This window comes from Lipophrys pholis (assembly GCF_963383615.2).
Source record: "Lipophrys pholis genome assembly, chromosome: 20".
Lineage (NCBI taxonomy): Eukaryota > Metazoa > Chordata > Actinopteri > Blenniiformes > Blenniidae > Lipophrys > Lipophrys pholis.
In genome coordinates, this window is record NC_137648.1 from 10,634,609 (window position 1) to 10,644,616 (window position 10,008).

At 43.8% G+C, this 10,008-nt stretch overlaps 1 protein-coding gene across 5 annotated transcripts; it reads right to left on the reverse strand.

The window, feature by feature from the left end:
• Positions 1-2,619: 2,619 nt before the first annotated feature.
• Positions 2,620-8,586, reverse strand: spice1 (spindle and centriole associated protein 1). Of its 5 annotated transcripts, none has more exons than XM_080489131.1 (18): positions 8,451-8,575; positions 8,147-8,242; positions 7,362-7,409; positions 7,006-7,146; positions 6,576-6,678; positions 6,365-6,483; positions 6,214-6,281; positions 5,974-6,113; positions 5,756-5,878; positions 5,408-5,658; positions 5,112-5,243; positions 4,888-5,014; positions 4,693-4,806; positions 4,220-4,608; positions 3,899-4,082; positions 3,740-3,818; positions 3,583-3,646; positions 2,620-3,490 (listed from the first exon to the last, which is right to left on the reverse strand). In XM_080489131.1, the coding sequence occupies exons 2-18, from the start codon at positions 8,240-8,242 to the stop codon at positions 3,434-3,436; spliced, it is 2,235 nt and encodes a 744-aa protein (XP_080345257.1). In that variant the 5' UTR covers positions 8,451-8,575; the 3' UTR covers positions 2,620-3,433. The 5 variants fall into 5 exon arrangements, with proteins under 5 accessions (XP_080345257.1, XP_080345255.1, XP_080345254.1 ...); XM_080489129.1 differs by having other exon boundaries at positions 3,331-3,490; positions 3,740-3,815; positions 3,890-4,082; positions 8,451-8,586; XM_080489128.1 differs by having other exon boundaries at positions 3,331-3,490; positions 3,890-4,082.
• Positions 8,587-10,008: the final 1,422 nt, after the last annotated feature.

Consider the following 10,008-nt stretch of genomic DNA (forward strand, 5'->3'; position numbering starts at 1 on the left):
GCTGACAAATAAAAGCAGGAAGTGTAGGGAGAGAGAGAGAGCACACACGCTCAGACACTTAGCAGAGGCAGTAAAAGATGTGTTTGTGCAGCAGTGTAATGTGGTTATTGTAGTAATAATAGCCCAGTTTTTTGGGCTGGGTGGGGGAAGAAGTGGAGCAGAGTGAAACTGCAGTTGTTTAAAAAGCCCTTCCCTTTGTGCCTGAGACAGGGATGTGTGGGGGGAGCGGGGGGTGGGGGGGTCACGCTGAGAGCTCGTTTCTCCTGCCTGTCAGAACTCTATCTGGGATCCAGCCGGAACTAATCAACTCCAATAGGCCTCCCTATTACCCAGAGTGCAATGGGCCACTGGCCGGGGGCTGGCCGGTGGGAAACAGTCAGGAGAGGGAGAAGGAACCCCCCCCACACACACACACACACACCCAACCATCACTATCCCTCCACACACACACACACACAGACACTCCACCAACCCGTGCAGTACGAACAACACTCCCACTGTTTCACACTGAAGCAATAATAAACACTTGCAATAATATTTTCACAGCGAGCAATAGCCTGCTTCAGATCAGAACCTCGCACAGCTGTGGAACTGCACTCCTACGCACATGGGCACCCGCTGAACATGCAAGCACGCACACACAAGGCCTCCTCGGTCACGCACATGTCACTTCAGGCAGATGCTAAAACTGGACACAGTTTGGAGGATGCCCGGCCAGAAAGTTGTGCTTCTCCACAAGGCAGCGAACTGCGAAAAAAGATTCTGCATTCAGCTCTCACAACCCGTCTTCAATCTATTACTGTGTTTAGATGTCTGACATGCGTGAAACAAACATGTGGATTGTGCTTGTTTGTGCTTTTAGTATTTATTTTATTTATTTATTTGTTTGTTTATTTATTTACCATTGATTCATATTGAAATCAATCATTTTTTCAATTGTTGCCATTTATTGCTAACTTCACTTTTTTTTGTAGTATTTTTTTGTTATGTAATTTAAAAAAAAATAGTGGCTAAAAAAGTTTGGGGTGAAAAACTTTTAACTAAAAAATTATGCTGTAGTAGAAAATAACATCGCCCTCTAGTGGCTTTATAGCTGCACTGTAGTAAGTTAAAGGAAAGTGAAGTCCGAGATATTCATATGATGCTTGCTTAAAAGTTTAGTATAGTGCTTTAATAATATTGTGGGTTTTTTGGAGGAAATGTATTTTCAAATAAAATTTAACCCAATGTGTTTTTTACTGCAAGTTTGTGGAAGATCTTTAATTCTAGTCTTGGTTTCAAGAAATTAAGCTTCAGTAATAAATGCATTTTGTCCTGATTCTAATCAACTTGTGTGAAAGTTCCCAAAATAAGTCAGTATATCACTTGTTTGTTTTGGGAAAATGTTTGAATAAAGCAGAAACAGAATAGAATAATGATAAATACTCTCACTGTAGCTCAGAGGAAATTATGTTTCAAACAGTGAAGACAATATGATTTAGGAATAGAGATGATTTAGAAAGCGAGCCAACAAACTGCCTCCTCTTCGGGTCCTTCAACAGTCTAGACGACTGTGTGACGAGTCCTACGTCACAATCAAAGGCCAACATTGTGAGTGTGTGCACAAGCTTTAGTGTGTGTGCTTTTCTGAGTGACTGCAGTCTCCTTCACCGAGGTGAAGTGGGGGCAGATTTAAATGAGGGAAGAAAATGACCCCCCCTCCCGCTTGATGCCCCGCTCCACATTGCATGTGTAAAGCATGCTCAAGCTCTATTTCGTGCACATGTTTTTTTTTTTTTTGTAAAATCTGACTAATTAAAATCTGTTGAGCTTTCCCTCTTCTCTATGACTTGCTGGACGCATGTGTGAGAATGTATATGTGTGTGTGTGAGAGAGGAGGTATGTTGAGGCTCCTGAGGGGCCCACATAAAGGTATTAGTCACATGGGAACCCTCTCTGTGCCCTGTGGTGGAGGAGGGGGCATTGAGGGGCACTGGGGTGGGGTTAATCCCCATTCACCCCATCCTTCAGTGAGCCTGGCCGGGCACAATGAGCCCTGCCCGCCTCCCCCTATGTCTCCACTGTGACCTCTGACCCCCCGTTCATGGGCGCTGTCCCTGGCGCCTTTATGCCTCCCCCCCGTTATTATCTGCAATATTTACTCCTTTTGATTTCCCTGCTGGGCATTGCCGTCACCCACACAGCTCTCCTGACTGACTTGAGAACTCAAGTGCTCTCCTTCCTCTGTAGGAAGCGTCGCCTCGAAAACCCGTAAAACCAACAGCAAACACCACCTGAGGGGGAAATGTCGGCACACACCCACTAATTTATGACTTCTTAATCCATTCAAAGTGGACGAAGCCAAGGAGTTCCTGCTCACGTTTGAGTAAGAAATTAAGAATCCTTAAAAAGAATAAGGTCAAGTTAAATACATTTACACTAGGGTCATTGACCAGAAAGGTACAGGAGGAAATAAGAGGTGAAATGTCTTCTTGGTGTGAAGATTATGCTTCTCAATATAGTGATGACATAATGTATATATCTCCAAAGAAAAATACAATTTCATGTCCTTTCTCAATAACTACTACTACAAATTGTAATCTATTCTGTTCAAAATTAACAAACGTTAAAAAAAAACTCGGAAAACATTTTTTTATTGATAAAAAACTTGATAACTATTTCAAAATTTAGAAATTTACACATAGTTGAAAAAATTACATCACTCTGATTTCTAGAAGTTTGATTTATCTGCTGCAGAATGTCGCCTTTCTAAGTGAGTCTTTGTTGCCATCTGCTGACTTTAGACTGCAGTACATTCATTTTCCTCTTTACAACTTAATAGGGCAACATGACCATGAGTGAATTGACCGTTCTCAGTGTGGTTGTCTTTTAGGTCCTCAGTTTGTACCAAGTGGTTAACCAGGCTGCATCAGTGAGAAGATTGTACCAGACAATTTAAATCAGTGGTCACGGATGAGCAGCCATTTAACAAGGAGTTGACAGTGCTCTATGTTTGACTGAAGTGTATTTTGAAAATAGTTTGTAAGCCTGCACTGCAGAATATAAAGTATTATTCCAAAAAATGCAAAGGTTAATTATCCATTAGGGAAACCCTCGTTCCTGTGGAGGGAACATGCAACCTCCACACAGAAAGGTCTTGCCAGTATTTGACCCGGGATCTCCTGGCTGTGAGGTGAGAGCACAAAACTGCATGTCCTGCACCTTTAACTCATCAAGTATATTGACTATTGACTTAATATAAATCTGGTTTAGTTGTACGGAAATGCAAAAAACTAAATCTAAATATTCACAACGAATAAGGCGTGTACATAAAAACCCTCAAAGCTCATTAAAGAGTTAAAACATTTTTAAATACTTTAATTCAGTGATTAACACACAATTGGATAAAATACTAAAATCTGAACTTGTATAAAATTTCTTCAGGTTTCTCTCGTCATCTCACATGAGCGGACAACGCAAACCATCCTTCACGTTGTCTCTGGTGGTCCATCTAGGAAAGACAGATGAAGAACGTTAGGAAGGACAGATCAGCGTAGGTCAAGCACATATTTACCGTTCACGGTTCAAATGTTGAGGGGGTACCTGTGTTCTGCCTTCCCTCTTTTGTCCTCCAAAACTGTGAGCAGACAACTCAGATCCGGCACTTCTGCAACAAAAATGTATCATGTTGAACATTCTGACCACGCAGTTTTAGAAAAACTGCCTCCCCACATTTCTTTCATGATTTACGCCGACTCACCGTCTCTCAGAGTCACGACTGTCTAACTGAAACTCCTGTTCAGGCAGCAGAACTGACGCCCCGACGCCGTCTTCTCCTGCTGGAAAGGACGAGATGTAAAGATTTTTAACCGGCCTGTGTGGTCGGACCGACACGACGAGCTGCTTTTACCTGCCGTACCGGCTGCGTTTGGACTGAAGGCGGACGGAGGGATGGGGGAGACAGACGGAGACACTTTGCCTGAAGCGCTTTGCTTTTGTTGCTCGATGAGCTGGAGCAGCCGCCCCCTGGCTGCTGCGCTCTGCCTGTTCAACTCAAGCAGCCGCTGCTCTAGGCTGTTGGCAGTGACGTCAGGGGTCCTTGCCTGTGCAAAAAAACAAACAAACAACGATCCAGTGTGAAGGTGGATCACCTCAACTAAACCTGCTGACCTAAACCTAAAAAAAACACAGGAAATTCCATCACACAGTTCAGAAATCACAAATCCATATCAAACCTCACCAGTGGAGTCAGTGGCTCTTCTTCAGGAGACACAGACCTTCTGGTCTCTCCAGCACTCCGAGCTGCGACTCTCCCTGTGCTGCTGGAGCTCGATCTCTGCTCGCTGCTGCTGATATATCCTCCCGCGTCCGAACTGATGCCTCGGGCCCGGCCGAGCTGAGCTCTGATCACGTCGTTCTGTCTGCTCAGCTGCGTGACGTCAGCCAGCATCGCCTCCGGAGAGAGCTGCGTGCGAAGAGGGTCTGAGGACAGCGACAGTGAGGAGGCGGAGGGAAGTCTGGTGGGTTGCAGGCTGGTAAGACTCGAGGCTGAGCCGTGAGCCCGAGCGTCCACACTGTGATGTAGGCGAGCCAGAGCAGGAAGCTGCTGCTGCTGCACTGGATTAGTCACTGTGAGAAAAAATGAAATCAGAGTTATCAGTTGTGTCACATTGAAGACGAGAGATCGATAAGTGAGAGGTACGAGAAAATAACCTGGATTATTTTGCCATTTATCACTCTGGCAAGGGGGAGAAAGCTGGACAGTCGGAGAAACTAAAACTTGTGGGAGTTTGGGAACGTGCTCAGCGTCACGTGCAGACTGACACACTGTAAAATAGTATTTTGAGAATAAATTACAAATCCATACAGTTTCCACTCCCAGGCAGAGATATAAAGACTTACACGAACCTGCGTCGCTGACGTCAGAGACTTGGGTTGTGCCCCTGTGTTGGCCGAGTAGTCCGAGTCCTCCCATCACCAACACCATCGAGTCCAACTTCTGCTCCAGCTCTGAAGTCTGCTGCTGCAACTCTGCCTGAAAGGCGCCGTCAACACATTGGAAAAGAGTAAAACCCTCTGAATCTCACACATCAGTACAGTGGAATCTGCGAAATGTAAAAGTTCAGTCTCACCCGCAGGGAAGCAGCTTCTTCTCTCAGAGTCATCGTCTCAGCTGTGAGTGCGTCAATCAGTCCTCTCTGCTCGCCGAGATCCTGCTCTAGTCTTCTTCTCTCTTCTGCCTCCTGCTGACTTTCATCTTCCCTCTGACACAATGCAGGCAGATCATTCATGAATAATTCCCATGCTGTCCCCAAGCATATTGGATGTTCATTGTAGATAAAACTTTGATTTAAAAAACGCCTTTTTTAAACTTTGCATAAAACTAGAAATCTGATGGATCAGTTTGTCTGTCCCTGCTCGGCAGTACCTGTTTCAGTAGATGAACTAAACGTCCCAGGGTGGAGACCAATGCCACGGAGAATCCAGTGAGGCCTTGTGTTCTGTGCTGCTTCGGACTCTGCGCCGACGCCGTGTCTGGGCTCAGCGAATCCAAGTCTGCTTCCACCTGACCCAGCAAGGCCTGCAGCCGGCCCAGACCGGACTGATCCCCACCAGAGGATCCATCCAGCACTGAACTATGAGAAACACTTTTCCTGGGCCTGTGACTGGAGAGCTCTTCTGAGAAACAAAATGATCATATTATTTTTATTACACTGAGTATTTCAGTGTGCAGGAAATCTGCCCTTTCGACAATGTCGACAATGCCCTTCTCTACCTGTTTGGTTGAGAAGTTCAGGATTTAGGACTTGAGAAACCAGGGATGTGAGTTCATCCTTGCTGTTCTCTGATTTACTGGTTTTGTTGCGCAGACGCTGAACGGCCACCGTGGCATTGAGAGCTAAAATAAGGGTGGATGAGTTAGTATGTCCTCTGAATATAATGATCATTGCTTCTTCTGCATTAATGTGATCAGTACAGCTAAATCTATTACACCTGCTTGGTCTGGGATTCTGCTGGAGGAGGGAGTCACGGGAAAATCATCTCTGTCTCCTCGGTGATAGTTGGAATGTTGGACTATCTGTTGTCGTGTCACTTTATCCCGAGACCGTCCCTTTATTTTACGTACATTAACCCTGCAGAAAGACAAAATACAAAAAAACCAAAACCCACTTTAAGCCACCATGACAGCAGCCTGTCATTTGCAGCCCTCGTCTGTTCTGGAACGATTCGTACCTTCGGACTACATGACAGTCTGGACTGTCAGAAAGATGAGCATCTTTGAGGTCTACTTCATTTAGAGCCTAAAAACAATCATTTTAAACATGTTAACATCAACCGAACAAGACAATCTGCATACAAGAGTCAATAAGGACAAGACAGGCACATCTTGATCCATCATAGACTGGCTGAGAAGAGACAGTTGCGTTGGAGGGTCTGGTCTCTGGAGGACAGGCAGTTCTGAGTCAGAGTCACAGTCTGGGGCCACAGTCACACTGGGATGTCCTGTGAAAACAGGCCGAGTGGATTACATCTCAACAGCGAACAACAACAGGGCATCAATGTTAAGTCATCACTGTATTGAGCAGGTGTGATACCAGTTTGTCTGCGTGGTGCATCTCCAAATATGTCCTTGACCACAGCCATGGCTCGGTCAGACCGGGCCAACACATCCTGCAGCAGCAGCTGATCAGAGAAAACCTGTTGCAACACACCGCCGCGTGTGAGAAATTATTTAACTGGATATGTTTAGATCCAGGAACATCAGAGTCAGCACAGACGAGACAACAAAGTACAACAGAATCATCTCTCTCACACACACACACACACACACACACACACACACACACACACACACACACACACACACACACACACACACACACACACACACACACACACACACACACACACACACACACACACACACACACACACACACACACACACACACACACACACACACACACACACACACACACACACACACACACACACACACACACACACACACACACACACACACACCTCCCTGATGATGCTGAGGCTGGCCCGGTCCAAGTGTACAGGACTCCCACCATGTCGGAGATGGTGCTTCAGGGCTTTCTCGTTCAGCTCCCACTGAGCTGCAGCCTGGTTGTGGGACCTGTGAATCTCATGCCGGTGGCTCTACAGCAAAAGACAGCGATTCGACAAGCATGTGTACGCTAGAAAATAACGCCTGACCCATTTGGGTAGTCTAGCTGTCAGTTTTGTTTCTTTGTGTAGCAACAGTTTAGGTGTTGTTATAATGTATAATATAAAGTGAAGTATTACACTTTGCATAGAAAATGTCCTAAAAAAAGAATCAAACAAACAAACGAGAACATCATTAAAGACCTCACCAGCTCTGCAGGCGTCAGCTTGTGCACAGACAAGTCATTAACAGTGCTCTGAAACAAAGTGAAAAGGAGTGAGACAAAAGCAGTTTTAGTTGATGACCCACCTGCAGGAACTGTTGAATGAGAGTGTGTGACTGTCAAACACAACGCTTTCTTCACTGTTTTTGTGTAGAAGCACATCGAGAATGTCCATACTATTCCTTCAACAATCATTTATAGCATATCTTTTTAAAATCTATGAGTTCTGGTTTGTTTTTGCTGATCACTGTTTGTTTGTGCTAGCTACACACTAATTCGGTTCTACAATGGATATGTAAACCTATGATTATCTGTTTCTATATAAAGGTGGATGAATGGCATTCAGAAGTGCATGTACTGCACACCGATTTACCCTGATAGGCACAAATAACCATCATGTTGCACAGGGCCATCACAGAATGATAATCTGATGTTGCTTAGACTGGAGCAGGAGTGTCTAGCTGGTTGAAATCCCAAAAAGTTCAAATAACAGCATGATCCAATGTTGATTTAACACAATGTCAATGTCAAGCATGCACAAGAAAAGAACCATCTGGCTCTTCGTGTGATATGTTTTTATTGGGATCATGCAGAACACAAATAAACACTTAGCACCTGGCTGTGTTGGTGTTCACATAAGTCATTACTGTCTCTGATAATCTGAAGAGTGGAGTACAGTTGCAAAGGTGTTTTTTGCCACATGAACAAAGAGGTGGTCATAGTTTCCTAGTTTCTTTCCAGTAGGTGAAATACAAACGGTCAGTACTCACCACCCACTCTCTTCTGGTGGATGCTGCTTTCTTTGGGCGAACAGGCCTTTTCCCTTTGCTGTGCTGCTGTGGACGTCCCACCCTTGCAAACGACATCTGTTCACACAGACAACAAGAACAAGTCAATCTGCAGGCTTCTCGTGTAGTATTATTCAGTAAGATGACAATAAGGTCAAACATATTTCCGCTGGATGACAAAATGTCAATCTGAGTGGCTTCACTGACTGAACTCGGATTAGCAACTTTGACAAACGCGAGCGAAACCGCACAGATACAGTCAGTTTAAAACAGAGTTCACACTTACGTTCAATAACACAGAGCAGCGGCTCGTAACAAAAAAAAGAAGAAGCGGTTTAAGCGTTTAAAATAGACCAGTCGTTTACAGTTTGCAGTGTGACAACTTTTCAACAGTTGCGCGCCACTTCCTGCGGCGTTGCCACGGACAACGCTTCACAGCGGAGCATCATGGGAAATGGAGTACTTTAAGCGCTTATTCAAATATTCATTACAGTAACTGGGGAATTAAATGTCTAAATAGTTCAGTGTAATTTTTTTTTGTATTAGTTCAATATAGAAGTGGAGCTCTGGATAGGGTAACACTGTCTGTTTGCAGCTGGGAACTGGGTTAGTTACCAGTTGGGAAGGACACATTTCCCAATTTGCATCGCTCGCATAACAAACAAGCAACATGGCTGCCTCCTGCGGCGCTGTTTTATAATTACAGTACAGAGAAGAGACACCTTTACAGCCACACGAACCGAGAAAAGAATAAAATGATGCTCAGGAGGTACACCTTTATTTTCAGACTAAATGTATGCACATTGTCAGTGAGAGTGCACTTGTTAACTTTCACCGGAACCGCTGCAATGTGGAATGACGTCAGAACCAATAATCCGATTTACCCAGCAGTAAACTTCCAGTTTAGATTTATATCTCCCAGCATAAAGTGGGGAACTTTCAGTTTGACAACGTTAACATTTATTTTTCCCAGTATGAAGTGTGAAACTTACAGCTTGACAGTATTTAAATCTATATTTCTCTGTAGAAAGTGGGACCATTCCCATATCCGTTACAGTATTCACAAATGTTCCATTAATTACCATTTTTGAAATGATCATATTAATTTGCTCAGTGTCAGTTAATTCTTTATCATTTAGTTTTTATGTTTTCTTTTTAAATGGTTTTTCTCAACTTCATTGCATTTTTGCGTTGTTTTATTCAACCTTGTCTGCTGTCAGCTTTACTAATACATGATTGGAATTGGCTCCAACCCCCAAAGACTTAGATTTGGAACAAGCAATATGGAAAGCAAATCTTTTTTTACCAAGTTTTATTTCACCCTTGTTCTATTAAGTTCTTTGGTTTTCAACTTGGAACACTATACAGTTTTTAAAGGTCTTTTTTTTTTTTTGCTAAATGTCAATCATTAATGTCCCTGTTAATTTACACATGATATAAAAGTTTTAGAAAAAGTAACTTATCTGCTATATTAGGCTGGTAGGATTGAAACTTTATACTGTAAACGGCATGTTTTTACATATGCAGTTATTCTGAATCAAGTTGTAGTTAATCGGACTCATTCCCAACCTACAATACTTCTTCTCGTGGTGCAGACTGGAGGAAAGTCATGCATGCTTTCAGCTAGCTCAGTTGATAGAGCATGAGACTTACAGTCTCTACGTAGTGGGTTCGTGTGCCATGCCGGGTGCCACCTTCCTGTGGGCTCACCACCTGCAGGAAGGTTCTTAATCGGTGCGATGTGATCTGGGCCCCGGAAACAGATAAGTGGGAGAAAATGGATGGATGGATGAACTATGATTCACTTTGAAGTGTAACAAAACAATAATACAACAGTTGTTTGC

Coding starts and splice junctions, on each gene's coding strand:
- spice1 (XM_080489128.1), bottom strand. CDS start 8,242: ATGTCGTTTGCAAGGGTGGGACGTCCACAGCAGCACAGCAAAGGGAAA. Junction 6,114..6,213: donor GACTGTCATGTAGTCCGAAG/GTACGAATCGTT, acceptor GTCTTTCTGCAG/GGTTAATGTACGTAAAATAA. Junction 5,015..5,111: donor AAGAAGCTGCTTCCCTGCGG/GTGAGACTGAAC, acceptor GGCGCCTTTCAG/GCAGAGTTGCAGCAGCAGAC.